This window comes from Sapajus apella, unplaced genomic scaffold (assembly GCF_009761245.1).
Source record: "Sapajus apella isolate SASKATOON/1434 unplaced genomic scaffold, GSC_monkey_1.0 scaffold84, whole genome shotgun sequence".
NCBI classification, from domain to species: Eukaryota; Metazoa; Chordata; class Mammalia; order Primates; family Cebidae; genus Sapajus; species Sapajus apella.
In genome coordinates, this window is record NW_022437024.1 from 9,001,669 (window position 1) to 9,021,624 (window position 19,956).

General features: G+C 34.0%; 1 protein-coding gene across 6 annotated transcripts in view; it reads left to right on the forward strand.

The window, feature by feature from the left end:
- Nucleotides 1-19,490, forward strand: part of SLCO1C1 (solute carrier organic anion transporter family member 1C1) — a 58,235-nt gene extending 38,745 nt beyond the window's left edge. For 3 of the 6 annotated variants that reach the window (XM_032253819.1, XM_032253821.1, XM_032253823.1), the window contains 5 exons: nt 3,481-3,646; nt 6,264-6,448; nt 9,047-9,111; nt 16,033-16,150; nt 17,627-19,490. In XM_032253819.1, coding sequence (XP_032109710.1) covers nt 3,481-3,646; nt 6,264-6,448; nt 9,047-9,111; nt 16,033-16,150; nt 17,627-17,849 — 757 coding nt within the window. In that variant the 3' untranslated portion in view covers nt 17,850-19,490. Of the gene's footprint in view, nt 1-3,480; nt 3,647-6,263; nt 6,449-9,046; nt 9,112-16,032; nt 16,254-17,626 lie in introns of all 6 variants that reach the window. The other 3 variants (XM_032253820.1, XM_032253822.1, XM_032253824.1) reach the window with 3 other exon arrangements.
- Nucleotides 19,491-19,956: the final 466 nt, after the last annotated feature.

The window sequence follows — 19,956 nt, forward strand, 5'->3', positions numbered from 1 at the left end:
CTATATTCTGTTTCCTGCCTGTTATTCGGCTTCTTGCTTACAGCCTGCTATCCGTCTCCCTTCCTACTCTTCCTTCCATGCTTATCTGCATTGTCTCTATGTTCCAACTTCCATCACCTTTATTAACCTGGTTTCACCTGCTAAATGAGCACCTGTTATAAGTTTGGCCATCTACGATGTTAAGGAAAATTGGTGAATGCAAAGTTCATAAATTATGGCTTCTGGGAGTTATCACAGCCAGACTGTTAGACTCAGCTGACTACAGTGCTGCCTTAGTGAAAGTCAGCAGTGTGGATTAAGAATGTTAGTTGTGCCGGGCGCGGTGGCTCAAGCCTGTAATCCCAGCACTGTGCGAGGCCGAGGCGGGTGGATCACCAGGTCAAGAGATCGAGACCATCCTGGTCAACATGGTGAAACCCCGTCTCTACTAAAAATACAAAAAAAAATTAGCTGGGCATGGTGGTGCATGCCTGTAATCCCAGCTACTCGGGAGGCTGAGGCAGGAGAATTGCCTGAACCCAGGAGGTGGAGGTTGCGGTGAGCTGAGATCGCGCCATTGCACTCCAGCCTGGGTAACAAGAGTGAAACTCCGTCTCAAAAGAAAAAAAAAAAAAAAAGAATGTTAGTTGTGACAATGAAATGAAAGAAGCTTCTAGAGAGAGAAGTCCAGTGCCATCTTTAATTGTCCCAGAGATCCTCACGGTAGAGGGACAGTTGTAGAGTACTTTATAGTTTGTGATTTATAAAACACCTTAACTTTCATGATCTCATTTTTATCCTCAAAACACCTTTTTGAGGTTAGTTCTGTTATCCTTCTTTAAAGGCAACTGCATGGATCTGGGGCTTGAACACAGGCATGACTCAAAGTAGAATATTCTTTCTACATCATAATTTCTAAGCCAAAGTAAACACAAAACAGAGAACCAACAGACAACGACAGACAACAAAAGCAAAATTTGAGGTTCCCATTAACAGTGGCCCTACATAACCAAAGATTAAACATTTTAAACAAATACAGGGCAACATTTTCATTGACTGAGTACTAGCCTCTTCAAAGCAGTCACCTTAAAAGACTATGATTGTATTGCAGTAATGCTGTTGCTGTTTAAAATATTCTAAGGCTTGCCAGGCACAGTGGCTCATGCCTGTAATCCCAGCACTTTGGGAAGCCAAGGCAGGTGGATCACCTGAGGTCAGGAGTTCAAAACTAGACTGGCCAACATGGTGACACCCCGACTATATATATAAAAAAAAATTCTAAGGCTCTTCTTTTGAAATTTCCTTGTATATTTTTAAGAATATTCTTAACAAGGGCAAAGATTGAACCTTTAAGAAAAAGCTCTCATCTTTCAACATAACTGTTTTGAAAGAAAATCTCATTTGGGTATAAACATTCTGGCGTATTTGTTAAAACTCTTCTTATAATTAAAATTCTAAATGACAAATCTACTGTCAACACATCCTTCAGAAAACGTGTATGCCATTGATTCCTACTCTCGATGATAAATTAAACTTACTTTCAATAATACAAAATAATTTTCTTTATAAAATATAAAATGGTTTCTATGGGTTTTTCCATGTTGCTTTATTCCAAACACTGTCTAGACCTGGATATTCAATAGGAAAACTGAAGATAATCCTTAGATATGATAATGGAAGAAATCTCTCTTCTGCAATAACAAGAATAACTCTGATGTCAGATAAGAATTTACAATCAAGAGGCCTGGCAGGGTTCTGTTTCCAGATTTGCCACTAACAAGCAGTGGGAATTTGAGCAAGTTACCCATCCACTTGGGGCCTGCCAAATCAGAGATTGTCCTAGATGACACCAAGGTTCCCTCGAGCTCCAACCTTCTATAATCTCAGCCCTACCATTTCCAGAGTTAAAATGATTCTAGGCTCGTATAGGCAGTTTTATACTTTTAGATACTACAAACAGTCTCAGTTGCCAATTAAAATTTTATGTAAGAGAACAGGATTAAACATTCCTATAGGACATCTCTGAAGGCCTAGTTCAGTACCCTTTCACACTATTTGGAAACCTCTCAGAGGACTTTTGTTTGTACTTTTGAGGTGACAAAATTCATCATACCAGTCCTGCTAGATGGAATATTATTATCATTAAGAAATTATGGTTGCCATAATTAATGACGATGCTTCTTATAGTCAGAGGCCCAAGTGGTTAATTTCTTTCACCATAATATCATTTTTTTTTTGATTGACTAACTTAACTAGAAATCTTGTTTCTTAGCTTGCTGTGTGACAGGAGTTATTACTGGTGCTGGAGATATGGGAGTAAATTTAAAAAAAACAGTTCCTGCCTCTGCTGATTGCACATTTCAATGTATTTTTTTAGTTTAAGCTCCTCCAATATCTTTGTACAAAATGGGGTGAGAGAAGGAATAAGCAAATAAATAAATTTAAAAATAAGGAGTAGAAAAAATGAAGTATGGAGGGCCCAGGAACGGCACCTATCATGCACATAGAAATGACATGCCATTGTAAAATTTTCCTTTGAGAAGAGTAGTGGGATATGAATAGTAAAAAAGGATAAAAGCAGAAGGATTAGGCCATTCAGGTGATAGAAAAAAAGTGAGGGAGAGAGAATACTGGGAGAGATGAAGAGTAAATATAAAAGTGAATGGCATAGGGCAAAAAAATATGAAGAGGAAAAGAAAGAATGCAATCACAATTTTGTGAAACAACTCACAAAAGCCAATTTTTGGAGGGTAAATATGGTCTCATTAGTATTTGTAATTATCTCCTTTTCTTCGAGAGCTAGCACTTAGTAGTTTTCCAGTAAAATTTTATGAACAAATAGGTGGGTAAGTCATTGAACTTGCTTGAGAATTTGAGTAAGAAAGGATCCTATAAGACATGAAAGAGCACTGTACACTGGGAGAATACACGGGAGAAAGGTTGAATGAACTGGAAATGCACTTATTGCCGATGTAAGACATACACAAGAGGACATGTAACTTCTGCAAACACTGAAAGAGAATTAAATGATTACTGATTGGCTACTTTTCCTTTACTGAATTATTAGCAACATCCATTCCACTCATACTTAGACAACAATTCTGAATGAAATTTGTACACACGCACACCACCTGTGATGCATTTAAGTAATGCCATAAATTGCTCTAAAAGTTTACTTTTCTAACCTTGTTAGCTATTTTTATACATCTTTGCAGAGAAGTATATTAGAGGATCCTAGAGGCAGCAGACTTTACTGAAAGCTATGAGCTAAGAACTGGACATGATATGAATTTGTAGGCTTCTAAAAACTTTCAAGATAAAGCTGTTATTAGTAAACTCACATTTCATGACCAGAATCTGGCATTTCTGATGACAACTGTGTTTCTAAAAGGCAAATTTTTTGGTAGTATCATTTATATCACTCAAGAACATTGGTTTTTGAAAATATTCAGGTGTTACCTGCCAAGAGATAATATTTTATATTGTTATATTTCTTTTCAGAACCAAACCTGTCTCTTATCATGAACGAGCTCTCTTTTCAGATTGCAACTCAAGATGCAAATGTTCAGAGACAAAATGGGAACCCATGTGCGGTGAAAATGGAATCACATATGTATCAGCTTGTCTTGCTGGTTGTCAAACCTCCAACAGGAGTGGAAAAAATATCGTAAGAAATTGCCTCTAAAGAATATGGCCATGGTCTTGTTATAAGTAAATAACACAACTCTATGGGGGCTCACAGCAGACCACTACTAGCAGGAGGCTTGACTCTTACCTTTTTTTGTGTAGAAAATGTTATAACCATTCCTAGTGATACTTGAGTTGCTAAAAAAATTAGGGTGAGAATTACAGTCATGAAATAGGGTGGAAGAACTTTTGTAATTATGTAGTCAGTTCCTCTCCTTTTGCTTATAAGAAGTGTTAGCCCTGAATGGGAATGTCTATCATGTGATCATATAATAAGATATACTTTCAGATCCATGTCTTCTGACTCCAAGACCAGTGGTCATTTGAGGTTTTAGGAGATGGACAAATAGAAGTCAGTATTAGGAGGTTTAGTTCCAAAGATTCTAGACCTTAGGGTCAGAGACCTGATTACAAGGAGGTTGATGGTTCTAGGACAACTTTGCTTGGAAAATCCAGTCAATTTGTATTATAATAAGAGAGCAGATGGGCTGGAATCGAGGGTTTCTGTAGGGTGGAAGAGGGAGATGAGGTTGGAAATACAGGTAAAAAGCTGTTTTAGTCAGTCCAGGCTGCTATAATGAATACACCATAGAATGGGTGGCTTAAACAACAAACATTTACTTCCCATAGTTCTGGAAGCTGGGAAGTCCAAGATCAAGGTGCCAGCAGATCTGGTGCCTGGTGAGGACCTGCTATCTGGTTTGCAGATGGCCATCTTCACCTTCTATCCTCACATGGCAGAGAGCAAAGAGGGAGAACAGACTCTTTCTTATTTTTTGCTCTTCGTGACTGATGAAATTTACCTTTGACAATTCTACAAGGCAAATAATTAAACCACTCATACATTTCATTTATTTACATATGCTTATTAACTGGATATGAATGCTTAGGCTGTATATCCGCAGATATACAGCTATGTTTGTTGATTGACTCTGTTCATTGTATTATTATTTTGACTTATTTAGAGCAGAAAGGACTGGTTTCTAGCAACAATGAATAACACTGCCTACTCATCTGAAATACATTTTCACCAAGCTTCTCTTTTCCTCTTTTCTTTCCTTTCTTCCTTTGTTATTTTTCTTTCAGCTACTGTTATTTTTGCCCACAGCTGCATGAAGGTTTTTCTTAATGAGAGCTACCATTTATAAAAGACATTACAAGGAAGGGCTAAAGACTGGTGTTCTAAAAACAAACTTGCATTTAAACCTCATGGTCCTGAAATAATTTGTATTATTTTCAGTGTTTTCCTTAAGTGAAAGCTGAGGCACTGAGATACAAAGGACTTGCTTAACTCATTTGTCTAGTGAGCAGCCAGGATTAAGAATCAAAGATTTCAATTTGGCATTGCAAAAAATCTATATTACTACTTTTTCTAGAAAAGGAAATGCCAGCTTTATTTACTGTCTAAAAACTCACAAACTCTTCTGTGATTAAATATAGCATTGTATAAAGGCATTAATAAATAAAATTTGCAGAAACAAATTATCAAGGGTTTGTACAAACTGTCTCTCTTCAGTCAAAATTGAGTTTTATGCACCAGAATTATTTTTTTCTTATAGCCACCATAAATTCTGTCATATCCTCAATTTTGCCCATTTACTTAACTAAGCTTTATCAAATGCCTAAAATGAGAGCCTCTTCTATTCCCTGGTTGCATAATGATAGTAAAGCAAGCAGTTTCTTCTTTCATGGAGGTTACATTTTGTTGGGAAAGTATATTTTAAAAATAAGTAAATATATGATATTCTGATAGGTAGTAAGAAGCACTGTGAAAAAGACATGAATTAGAATAAAAGGATGAAGAGGTGGAAGTATTTTTTCTGAATGGGTAGTTGTAAAAGGTCTCTAATAAAATCTCTGAATAGACACCTTAAGTACGGATGCCAGCCGTATCATCACCTAAAAGAGCTGCCCGGGTAGAGAAAATAGCAGGGCCATGAGGCATGGATAAACTTGCCAGGTTTGAGAGGAGGTTTGGAAAGGGCAAAGTGCCCTTTTCAAGGGTCCTGTGTGTGGCTGACGCAAAAGGAGAGAGGGAAGATCACTGAATGGTGAGATTAGAGTGGCATCCAGGTGCTACATGATGGAAAAAGTGTAAACCGTTATAAGCATGTGGGGTTTCATGCAAGTATAATGAGAAACCATTGGCAGGTTGAGGGTAGTGATGTGATCTGACTGTCACGCTTAAAGGTCCACTTTGCTTACTGGATGGAAAACAGATTCTAGCTAGGTAAGAGCAAAAACAAGTTAAGAATAAAGGGAGCATTGTAACAATCTAGGCAAGAAATAATGGTTACTTAGAATTGAAAATGGTAGTGAAGAACATAAGGTATGGTTAGATTAGGTAGGATTTGCTGGAAGATTGCTGTATAAGATTAATACTTAGTAGACTGACCATCTGCTATTTAGATAATGAAATGCTGTTTCTGTATAGATTTTGCTTTGTTCAATATACTCTAATACGGAAAAGTAAAAGAATATTTCCTCATTGTTTATATAATGCATGGCTGCTATACTGTAAATTTTTTTTAAACAACTATCTTTAATTTTATTTAAATGTCACTGCAATAACTGGACTTTTCCCTATTGTGTTACAGATATTTTACAACTGCACTTGTGTGGGAATTGCGGCTTCTAAATCTGGAAATTCCTCAGGCATAGTTGGAAGATGTCAAAAAGACAATGGATGTCCCCAAATGTTTCTGTATTTTCTTGTAATTTCAGTCATCACATCCTATACTTTATCCCTAGGTGGCATACCTGGATACATATTACTTCTGAGGTGAGTACTGATTCTCCCCATTCCAATTTAATATAAGACATAATCATCTCAGGCAAGGATTTAAATATTTTTTTTTGTAGAATCATTATGATTCTTCTTAGTTTTTTCAGGGAGCTTGTCCCACATCCTTGTTTCACTTCTATATGTATCCCACTTGATATTTATACAAAAATGTGTCATAAAAGACATTTTCTTAGTTAAAAATGTTTGCAAACTATTGGACTAGAAAGCAATGTTAGTGCTTACGTTACCAGAGTTGCTTAATAGATAATAGTATGCTGCTTCTAATGCTGGTAATAATATTAATTAGCATAGATAACAAGCATTTTAGATTAAATATAGTTTCACTAGATCATGGGAAATACAATTTACAAGACATTTTAAAGGCTTATGTAATACTACAATATTATGCATTTATTATTTTGATTTTTTTTTGCTTTATCTGTGTATTTTTGCTATAACTAGAATTATCTGTGAGGGATTTCATGGCTTTTTGGTAAATGGAGGATGCTAATCCATGATGTTAATGACAGTTATTAGTCTGTTTTCACACTACTACCAAGAAATACCCAAGACGGGATAATTTATAAAGGAAAGAGGTTTAATTGACTCACAGTTCCGCATAGATGGAGAAGTCTCAGGAAACTTACAATAGTGGGGAAAGGGAAAACAAACAAGGCCTTCCTCGTAAGGCACAGGAGGGAGAAGTACAGAATGAAGCAAGAAGAGCCTCTTATAAAACCATCAGATCTTGTGAGAACTCACTGTCACAGAAACAGCATGGGGGAACCACACCCATGAGCCAATCACTTCCCAAAAGGTCCCTCTCCTACCATGTGGGGATTAAAATTCAGATTACAATTCAAGATGAGATTTGGGTGGGAACACACAGAACCAGACCATATCAATAACTTCAATCATTCCTGCTTATAAAACCCTAAAAAATTTTGTAAAATTATGTAGCCTCTTATTTATGTATAAATTGACACAGAAAAATTTTTATCATAAGTTTAAATAGTAACTATTGATTTCGGTATATTATAAATATTTTATTAAAAAATAACAGTTTTAAATGTACGTCACTTTCTAATGTAATTAATGGTATCTAAAAAGTAGTGATTTGATAACCAATATCACCTGGTTCAGATTTGCATAACAACTACTTTAACAGTGACAGGCATTACATATTTCCTTCTTCCTATATTTATATCTCATTCAACTTCCCTATAGGTTTTTCTTCTATTAAAATACAATTTATGTTAAAACATTTTTTACTGATTATCCTATCATACATCTGTAAAAATTATATGAATCCAAATGATAAAATAGTTTTGCAAATAGGAGTCTCAGTTATAATATTTTCATCCTAATTGAGTTAGCTTTAGCTTTGCCAATATTTCTATTGTGCTATTGATAAAAATCACCTCATAAAAAATTCGATAAAATTATTAAACATGAAAAGTCAATATTTACTAGAATTCAATATTGATGAGATGGACTCGGTGATTTTCAAATTAATTCAGGTATTCAAGGATAAATACTAATTTTTTTCTAAAGGCTAACCAAAGTATTGTACACATTTTTAATTTCCCACAATTTGTATAGTGGAAATTGTTTAGGAATGACAAACAGAAAACAGAACTTATTATCCACAAACCTGCTATTCTCCAAACAGCTTTCACCAAATCATGGGGAATACAACATGAAGAACATGAGATAGTTACATTTACAAATGGTAGCCTGAGTTTGGCAAAAGGGCAAAAAACTGTCTTACACTTTCCAGAATACTGTTCTACTTCTTCAACATCTTCTTATACTGTGCCAAGTGTAGAATCAGGTACTTACCACAGAAAGCATTTTCCAACCACTAGTCCTTCACATTAACTATTGTGAATTTTGATGTCAGAAGGACTCCTTTGGGTTGAAGAAGTCATGTTTTTGTTTTTGTTTTTCTCTTTTAAAGCAGAGACCAAATGATATAATATGTACAAAGTACTTAATACCATGGCTAACACTCCGTAGTCATTATATATTATCATGATTATTACTATTAAGATCCACAGGGAAATCACGTTAAGCTTTACAGTCATATTAATGACATTTGTTATTTAGGTGTTTTTGTACTTTTCTGATTGTTTCAAGTTCTCCCTCTTTAGCAGCAACTTTTAGCATGCCACAGTGATTACATCAACTGATGAATTTGGTCCTGTGCTTTTAGTCCAAAAGCCATAAAAATTGTAGGTTAATTCTTCATTTTTGCTTCAAATTCTAACAATTTTTTAGAAATTTGAGCTTTATCCCGAGTCTTTGCTATTTTGCTGGTTAAACTTAAATTTGACTTTACTAGCACCACATGAATATGGAATATATGGTAATTTAGTTTCTAGAAATATTAATTACAAACATGTAGCATTGCATGAAATGGAATATGTCTTTTACATATTTTGCCCTCCCTATGTTAGCACACCAATGGGTTCACCATAAATGTTACTTGAATTCTAACATGATTTCATGTGTGTTAGGCAGATTATCATTCAAATTTCTACTTGCTTTAATGAATGATATATTTCTTATAATGGTGCTTTTGTTGATTTTTAGGTGCATTAAGCCACAGCTTAAGTCTTTTGCCCTGGGTATCTACACATTAGCAATAAGAGTTCTTGGTAAGTATAATCTATGCTTTAATTTATGGCAGCCACCATAAATATATTTTGAAGACTTTTCTAAATATTTTGATAGAATTTCCAAGCATAAATATATGTTGTAGTGGTAAAGTTAATAGTCATTTCTTTATTTCTTCCCTCCTTTTCTTGACTCCTTTCTTCTTTTGATACAGAAATATTTATTGCCTAGTTTATGCCTCAGATATAACAAAGAGATTTTGTAATATTAATCATAATTTTTAACGATCATGTTTTCTAGCACTTGTGTGTTCTCACAAAATCTATAGCTTTTACAAGAGAGCTCTCGGAAAATAATCAGCAAGAAAGGTTGAAGCCTAAATATAACTTTTTCAGTTATTAAAATGGAAAGAATTCTTTTGAGCTACTCTCAATGTTTATCCCTTATGTCATTAGGTAGAAAGATAAGATACTATTTAAACCAAGAAAATACATTTCAGTAGGTCATTCTTTCAATTGTAATTAAAATGTTCTTTTCTCCCTACCAAATTTTTAAATGTATATTGGTTAAAATCCACAGAAAACAGTGAATGAAACAAAGTTTTTATCCTTAAAGAGTTTATATATTAAAGAATAACATAAAATAATTTTGAATATGCCACTGTCATTTGGTAGAAAGGAACAAAGCAGAAAGCAAAACAAACCCAAAGCTTAAACAATTTGAAATTAAATTTGGCTTACATAGATCTTGATGTAAACTGGTTGCATAGAAAAATAATAAAATCCTGATAAAATTGAAAAAGAAACAAAAATGTAGTTATATGACATCATGACTGGCTCTAATTCTACAATATGAAAATAGGTGTTATCTAGAAAAGTGTCATATATTGAGCCTGTAGTATATGCCTGGCAAGAATTGGCCTCCATATCTACCTGTCTTTGGGAATACAGACGGAACCTACAGAACAAAAACTGTTCCAACTAAAATAAATGATTTACAAAATTGATTTGACAAAAAAAATTTGAATTTGGCAAAATTACCATAAGCAAAGTCAAATGGCAAAAGATAAACTAGAAATGAGTTTTGCAATTTATGTAACAGACAACTGGCTAATATTCCCATTATAAAGAAAACTCCTGAATTTTGAGAAGAAAAAGACAAGCAACAAAGTAGAAAAATGAGTAAAAGATGTGAATTTTTCATGGAAAAATAAATGTAATTGCCTTTCAATATATAGAAATATGCTCAAGTTCTCTCATAAAAAGAGTCAAGCTAGAACAACATTTCTTATCAGGCTGACAAATTACCAAATTTTGTTTGCAATATATGCAAAAATAGATTATGCCTACACATCGCTGTTGGGAAAATGATGTTCTTTATTGGGCTTAACTGGTGAAACTATATATATATATAGATCTTTTAACCTAATATCTTTACTTCTAAGAATTATACCAAAAATTTGATGGCAAAAATTACAAAATAAATTTAATCATTATAAATAGGTGTAATAATGGTGACTTTTTATAATAGCAAAAACCTGGAAGTGATCTAAATGTCCATCAGTAGGAGACTGGTTGAATAAACTGTGGTACACCCGCCTAACAGAGCTGTAAGGATGAATGGGGAAAATCTCTATCTAATGTTATCAAGTGATCTCCAGTATATAGTATTAAGTAGAAAGAAGCAAAATGGAGAACAATTTTTATTGGATGATGTTTTTGATGTCAAGCATGTAAAGATGGAAATATTATACACATGTGCAAAGGCATTTTGCTCTTCTTAAAAAAAGAAACAATGGAAGCATAAACTAAAAACTAATTTTAAAAAAGGTTTACTTGTAGGAGAAGAAAGTTAAGAGATAAGAAAGTTCAGGATGAAAGTAAGACTTTGTAAATGTAACTACTTATATGATTGTTTAATCAAATTTATATAAGGTTTTTATATAACTGAAAACAAAATAACCAAATCTTAAACTGAAACTGTATATTGAATTGGTAACATAATCAAACATAAAAAAACTTAAATGCTGCAAAAAATAAAATTTACCAAATTCTCATAAACTACATTTATAGTCATTATTACTACTAATATCAATGTTTTTATGTTATAACTATTACAAATTTAAGACAAAGCAGTTGAAATGTTAAGATTACTTGAAATCAATATTTTTAGTAAAATAGAAAAGTGATACAAGTATAAAATAAAATAACTTAAAGCTCATTCTTAAATTTGAACTTAAAATATCAATATGAACTCACATATTTTTATTTTAAAATAATCTGTATTTCATAGTTCCATCTGCTGAAAAACCTAGAAACTATGAAACCCAGAAGAAATGAACACTACACTTAATCTGTGATATCTAAATATAATCTCTCAGGAAAAAAATATGGTACCTTGGAGAAATGACTGGTTCAAGGTCTAGGGTAGAAAATACATAAGATGACATGGGACATCTTTTTATGCAAGAAAGTGACTAAGCTATCAAAGGCTAAGAAGGATATATCAAGGGCACTGAACCAATTTGAGGAGATTGGCCTCAAGGTGAGATAAACTGAAACTCACAATAGTAGTAGCTGTAATAACAATAATGGTTGCAGTTTATTGAAATATATACAATATATTTAAAAAACATGAGTTCACAATGATACTTAAAAATTTTGGAGACTATCAGGACATCAAGTCATTATTCTGAAAACTGAGAAACAAAGGAGAAAAAAGAAATCACTTATCCTGCCTTTCTTCTACTAACTATATGTCAAAGTAACCAAATTAGTCAATTAGGGAAAATTCCTTTTTAGAGAAAAACACAAATAGTTTCTATAAGAAGTATAGATTTTTTTTAAATTCCTGTCTTGTAGTCTTAAAAATCGCTAAAAGCTTTAGATAAAAGTTGATGAGTAACTTCGTATCGGGGGGACCAGACTGGCATAGCCTGAACTTCACATCCGTCTTAGCATTACTGAGTGGCAACTAGGGAGCATGTGCCTTCTAATTGAACCTGAATCTAATAAAATCTAACTATCAGATTCTAGAAAAATGGAAGATAGGAGAATAAATTTAATCATATTATAAAGAAGCAATTAAACAAATCCAGACTGTGGCATATCTTATAGGAGTTGGTGGTGTCTTTTTTCAAAAATCATTAGTAAGAAAACGAAGTGAAGAGAGGATACTGCCATAAAGAGTCATCAACTAAATACGAAGTGTTTATTTGGTTTGAATCCTTATAAGAACAAACGAACTAAAAAAATCCTCAGTGACAATCCAAAAGCTTGAATATGTACTATATTTTAAATAAAATTAAGAAATTATTGTAAAATGTGTTAGATGTGAGAATGGCATAGCGGTCATGTTTTTAAAAGATGTTATTATAATTGAAATGACATGGTGTCTGTGATTGCTTTTAAAATATTAAAATAAGAATTCAGGCCGGGCACAGCTGCTCATGCCTATAATCCCAGCACTTTTGGGAGGCTGAAGTGGATGGAACACTTGAGGCCAGGAGTTCAAGACTAGCCTGGCTGTAATATAGCTAAACCCCATCTCCACTAAAAATACAAAAATTAGCATGGCATGGTGTCACACACTTCTGGTCCCAGATACTCAGGGAGGCTGAGTCACAAGAATTGCTTGAACCCAGGAGGCAGAGGATGCAGTGAGCTCAGATTGTGCCACTGCACTCTAGCCTGGATGACAAAGGGAAACTTTGTCTCAAAAGAAAAGAGTTCAGAGTGGAAAGAGAGATGAAACAGCAATGGCAAAACATTAATAATTATCAAGGCTATGATGGTATATGAGGATTAATTATTTCATTCTCTCTGCTTTTGTGAATCTTTGAAAATTTTCTATTATAATAATCTTAAATCATGTACAGAAAATTGCAAACATTTGAATTTTTTGGCTTGTCTTCATATCATTAAAGGTAATGTAAAATTGGTTATCACCTGCATTTTTTAAGTGGTAAATCATATATTTGGTTGGTTCTTGAGGTAACAAATAATCCAAATTGAGTGGTAGATAAATTTTCTGCTCTTCTGGTTCATGGGGTTTTATGAAAAATAGAATCAATTAGTTATTCTTATAACAATTTGTTATTTAAAAATGTAAACTTATACAAAGATAGCAAGAACTTGCTTTGTACATAGCAAAGACAGCAATGAACTCCAATTGATCCATACCCAATTTCAATAATTATCAACACACACCTCATCTTAGGACATCTGCGTCTCTAACCATCTACCCCTACTAGCTTATTTTGAAGTAAGTCTCAGACTGCTGCATTTCTTCCATAACATGTTTGGTGTGTTCTAATCAAAACCATAATGACTTATTTTAATCTGGTGAATCTTGCATCTTAAAAAATTACTTCTTAATATTAGCAAATACCCAATTGCTGCTCAAATTCTTTAAATTATCTGATGTTTCCTTACACATATATGTTGAATCAAGAACCAAACAAGGTTCACACATTGCATTTAGGTGATATACCTCTAAAATCTCTTTTTATCTATAGGTTTCACTTTCCTCTTTCTTTTTCTTCCATTTGTTGTGAAAATTTCAAACTTACAAAAAAATTTTAATTACAATGAATTGTATAACTTTTACTGGGATTTATCAACTGTGTCCAAAAACCAGAAATCCCTCTCCTCTGTTTCTCTAAGCATACATAGGTTTTGCTGAATCATTTGAAAATAAGAAGTGAACATGCTGACACCCTCACTCCTAAAGACTTCAACTTGTATTTTTCTACAAGAGCAAGTCTATCGTCCTATATAACCACAGTGCCATTCTCATGCTTCAGAAATTCAACATTGATATGCTACTCTAATATAATTCCGCATTTCATTTTCTTTTATTAAAACAATAGTGTCTTCTATAGTGTTTTATTTTCTATTTTCATCTAAAGTCAATCAAAGACCACTTATTGCATTTAGTTATCTTTTTTATCTCTAAAACTTTCTCGTTTTTACTTTTTTGTTCTTTTGCAACATTTATATTTTTTCAAGAGGCAAAACCAGTTGTTTTGTAAAATATCCCACCATTTGGATATGTTTGTTTGCTTTATAACCAGGTAAAAATTATTGCTGGCAATATTACACAGGGGATTTGCATGATAATTAGTGAATCACATCAGGAAGCACATGAACTCAATTTATACCATCATTGGAATTTTAATTTTGGTCTCTTGGTGAAGGTGATGTGCACCAGCTTTCTTCATTGTAAAAAAAATCCTTCTTCAGTTAATAAGTCATCTATAATTTGACACTTCGATGTTATGTCACCATTCTGTTCCCCAAAAGTCTTTCACCAAAAATTTTGGTACCCATAGATGAGTCTGGATTGAATCAATTATTTACATGAGTATTTGCAAAGCTTTGGTAAACCTTAACATAGAAAATATTTTTAAATATTTTCATTTGTTATCAAATAACACATGGATAATCTCTGAAATTCAGAAGTATCATAAATATTCTTAGATTACTTTAAAAATTTAGTGAGATTATTTTGTTCAATATAATCATAGAAAGCAATTTTATAATAGAAGAAAACATATATCAAAAAAGTTAAAACTCAAATGCCAGAAACAATAGGCAGTTGATGGAAATGAGTGACACAGGTAGAGAGAAAGCTGTAAGGGCTCACAGTGGACTCCAAGTGTAGGCAGAAGGTGGGGAGTGAGGCATGGAGGCAGCTGCAGCTCAACTCCAGCCAACTATGACCATGGACTGCCAGACAACACAATACTTAAGAGAACTCAGAAGTGTGCAGGTTTACATGAAATCTCCTAGCTTTCAAATACTGGCTACTAACTAAAAAACAAAGAAAAGCCTACACAGGCTAAATGACAGATGTTAATGAACCGTCAATTTAGAACATATAAAATATAAACTGAGTTGTGAACAACTGCTTAAGATACTTTCATTAATATTTGTACAAGAGAGACATCTTTTCTCCCTCAGGAGGGATTAAATTCCTAACATTTTCTGAGAACCTACTAGGGTTTATAGCATGAATAAGGAAGACATGTTTCCTACCATAGTGAGCTTACAGTCTAGCAGAGAAGGCAATTCAACAAATTATTACAGGAGTATTAAGAGTTTTAAGAGATGTAAAACAAGAGTTAATCCAGTTTAGTTCATCAAAATAGCCTACTCTGAAGGAAAAATGTTCCACATGAGATTCTAAAAGTGAGTGCGTTATTAAGAAGGTGAAGAAGAGAAAAGTATTAGTTGGTATAAAGGAAACTATACAAGGCATTCAGGCAAGAGGGGAGAATATTTTAGTCGCTGAAAGAAAAACAAGAAAATTGGAGTCTGAAGCACAAGACAACAATCTTGCCCAAAGTGTGGCCACAAAAGTAGAAGGGACTCAATGTCCAGTTAACTACTCTTGTTTTGGAACAGATGTCTTGGAAAGTCATCTACTTAATTCAGTGATGCAACCTCTGTATGACGGATAGATTGGAGAGGGTTAATGAGAGGAATCATGAACTGGCTGTTGTTTTACGTTAGGGTGGAAGGAGTGGCAGTGGGAATAGAAAGAACAGAAGTGTTTAAGACATACCTAGTGAGCAGAATTGGTATGATTCAGGGATAGATTAAATATAGTGATGACCAGACAGAGGAGAGAAAGAAGGATCAACAATGACTCCAAAGTCTGATTTAGTGGCTGGGCGGCCAGTGCTAAAGGGACAGGTCTGCAGGGGAAGAAGCTGAGCTCATGTTGAGTTTGAAGTGCCTGAGTGACATGCTTCCGGAGATAAATAAATGGTAGTTACTGCATGATTCTATGAGAAATGGCTGAATTAGAGAGACAGGTTTTGGAGATTTCAGTATGTAATAGATGACCTTTCATCTCCAAAACAGTAATTAGACTAAAGTAGGTGGTTTCAGATAATTGTTCATAGCCAAAAAGATGTGCATATGTTTTTAACAGCAATTATTTGTTTTTTCTCACAGCAGGAATCCCAGCTCCAGTATATTTTGGAGTTTTGATTGATACTTCATGCCTCAAATGGGGATTTAAAAGATGTGGAAGTAGAGGATCATGCAGATTATATGATTCAAATGTCTTCAGGTACCAAATCAAAAGCATTCCTGCTTCTCATTGCTACAGCATCCCAGATTTACACAATGCCACTGACACTAACAAGTTTTCATATCATTTCACTGCTTGTAAGGTAAAGAATAGTCTAATCAAAAAGTGTGATCTGTAATCCTAGAATAATTCTATTATTTTATTAGATCTTTGGTTTTGTCCCTGTTCATTACCTTGACTCCCATTTTAAATGAGTAATCATTTAAAAAATATGACAAAAGTGTCCAGAAAATAACTTTGAGTTTACGCACACAAATGGGCAAGTATTTCCCTGAAATTCAGAAGCATTTAAATTTAGGTCACATTTTGGGTTTAATTATCTTCTTTTTCAAACTGAGCCAAACTGTACCATTTACGTCAGATATAATCCCCCTGGGCAAGAGTTGGATTTGGCTCTAAATCTGTCTTTTATTGCCAAACTGATGTTCAATTATTCCTGTACTTGAAATGCATAAAAGTAAAAGGTTTTCTCTGTGTGGGTGAGTGTAGATGGGGGTTGGGTGGCATGGCCTTTTCACTATGGTATCATTCAGTTCAGCTCATCAAACATTTAGTCCTTTATTGCCTAAAGCAATGCTTCATTGGCTTAAAAACAAGAAAGATTTGTTAAAAGACTTAGAAGCTGAGCATTTTCTAGAGAAATAAACTTGGTGCTGAACCATCTAAGTTGGATGTGAACTGAGCACACCATCTCAAACAAATTTGAGTTAATAGGTTTTGATGCTCTGTGTGAAATTTATTTTGGTCTTTGAAAGGGACCAAATCTGTAAGTATAATTTAGGATTTACTCACACTTTTGCTATGGCTGTATTAACTGTAATGTAGAGACAATGTAACTCAATCAGAGATTGAGAGTATGTTTTCAAGATAACCAGAATGAGGTATTCAACCTGTCCTTCCAAACCTTAGCATCTTTCAACGAAGCATAGAACTACAGGCTTCTCATGAAATAAATTGATTTAAATCTCTGGTTTATTCTGAAATCATTCTGCTTTACTGAGAGCTCCAATTCCCCTTAGCATTGCTTTATGCAAGTTTTCCAAAGAAATGAGTTTGGGAAACGTCTGAGGATAGGGTAGCCACATAATTTATCATTCAAAACTGGGTTCTTTTGAGTGTGAAAAGGAGCACTATTAAAATTACACTGGACCAACACTAGCATAAACTGGGGCTGTTCTAGGCAAACGGGGATATGGATACCTGATAAAGGGAATAATTTACAGAGAGGAAGAAACTGATTATGTAATTAGTCGTAACTGAAAATGATGGTGCTACTAAGACATTGCTTTATTTTAAAAAAATACTGTCAGCATTCATAAAATAGCCTTATATATAAGCTACCAAATGTGCGTTCTTAAAGAAAACCATCAGAATGATATTATTAGCTACCTTTTTAAATTTTATTTCAAGTTGGGTAGTTGCAATAATTATAACAGAGATTCTCTCTTCTTTTAGACACATATATCTGGGACTAACTGTGATACTGGGCACAGTGTCAATTTTCCTAAGTATTGCAGTAATTTTCATTTTAAAGAAAAATTATGTTTCAAAACACAGAAGCTTCACAAACAAGAGAGAAAGAACAACGGCGTCTACAAGATTCCAAAAGGAAAATTACACCACAAGTGATCATCTGCTACAACCCAACCACTGGCCAGGCAAGGAAACCCAACTTTAGAAAAATGATGACTGGAAGTCATGTTATCTAATTGGTGGAAATTTTGTAAACAAATAAATTTTAATCAAAAGTGCTCTAAATTTGTAATTTCTTTCTCCCTCTAAAAAATAACTACTTTGTTTCTGGCCCTAGGCATTAGATAATATAACTAATAACAAATATAATGAAACATATAACAGAAGATGTAGATGATAAAACTAATTTTGAACTTTTTAATTTATATAAAAATTTCTTATATCATTTACTCATTTCACTTTATTTTTCCCTGTGCTCATTTTATACACTGTATCCCTAGAAGAACAATGTCTCTATTGTCACACATGGTTATATTTAAAGTTATTTATGACCTGTGTAATGTGTCTAGGGTAAGAAAATACTGCTAAAAAGTAACTCATACCTTGGGCTCCTTCAAGTATAACTCCTATAGTATTTTCTCTCTTGTTGTCTTTATCTGTGTATTTTAATAATGATCTTAGGATGGGGCAGAACATGGAGAGGAAGATTTCATTTTAAGCTCCTCCTTTTCTTTGAAATACAGTAATTTATATAGAAATGTGTAGAGGCAAATTATATTGGGGATTAGAATTTTGAATTATTAGCTTTTCTACTATACATTTACGTGTGCTTTTTGTGTGGCGCTGTAAGTGACTATGGTTGTAAAGTAATAAAATTGATGTTAACATGCCTTATTATTCTTTTATGAATTAAATGAATTTTAAAATATTGTTAAATATAATACTGCTCCTGCTTCAATATATGTAAGCAGCTTCCTACTTATATACATGATATGTTCCTAAAACATGTTTGAAAGGTGAATTTCTGAAAGTCTACAATAAATGCAGGTGTTGGAAAAGGAATGGAGAGTGATGGATGAGTGATGGGAAGTCTGGGTGTAGTACCTTTTGGTGCTCCACTTGCCCACATCAAAGGGCTTAGGGACTCCTGAGCAGGGCATTGCCACTGGGACAGGCTGCCAGATAGCTCTGTTTCTCTGCAACTGAAAAAGTCAAGCCAAGAGTTTCCTCTTTCCTAACTTCCTAGTGCTCCTCTAACAGGGGTTGTTAGGTTCAGCAGTCCAACATCTTTCATCTTTAGCTCTATTACATGCTATGTTTCTTCCTCCACCATAGCTGTAAAGAAAGGCTTAATCCTTTCAAGAAAAGCAGACTTAAGACAGAGATTACACTAGTGAGGCATCCTATTCAGCTACTGCTGGCTCACCATCCAATTCTGTCTGCATTCTGTTAGTCTAGTACAATCCAGAGAAGACTAGATGAAAGGAAAACTTGGGTTAGAAAAGATAACCTGAAGGAAATTCCCATTTAAGTAAGGCCACAGAGTCCATCAAATGCACAGAAGGAGGACACTTACTTACTCAGGAAATTTTCAAGGTTACAATAGGGACCCATAATTCTACTATGTATCAGCCACTCTAAAAATTGTATTACTTAATCTGTATAGCACTCTTAGTATCTGAATGATCACTTTACAGATGAAACTGAGGCAGAGAGAGGTTAGATACACTGCTTAACCTTGGAGGGACACAGAAAGAATTAAACCAAGATTTAAATCTAAAGTTATCTTTCCACCAGACCAACATGACCCTATAAAGTTACACTAAATAAACTGCTACTATGATTTGTAATGTCTCTATATTACTTTATTTCACTGGATCAGTTTGCTCCTATAATTGTCTTCATCAGTGTATTTCAAACCATCCATATCATCAACGTCTATAAACCACACAAATAATTTAGCATATTGTTTTTTCAAATGTTGTTAATTTATATTTTGAAATACTGTAGGGCTAACAAAGAAACTCAAAACATTTAAGTCGGATGATAAAGGATAATAATCCTTTAGAATTATGGAAACTTGGAATCGCAACACAGTTTTTGATAGCCTTTAGAACAATCAGCGCACATCAACAGGACACTCCCAATACAGAAGTCTGTTTGAGGCATTTCTTGAAGCCTAAACCCAACTAGAAAGCCAACCTCAAAAATATGGTGACCTCATTAATGTTGCCCCATTATGCTGCCTTTGAATTCCTGAGCTCAAGCAATCCACCTGCTTCAGCCTCCCGAGTAGCTAAAACTACAGGTGC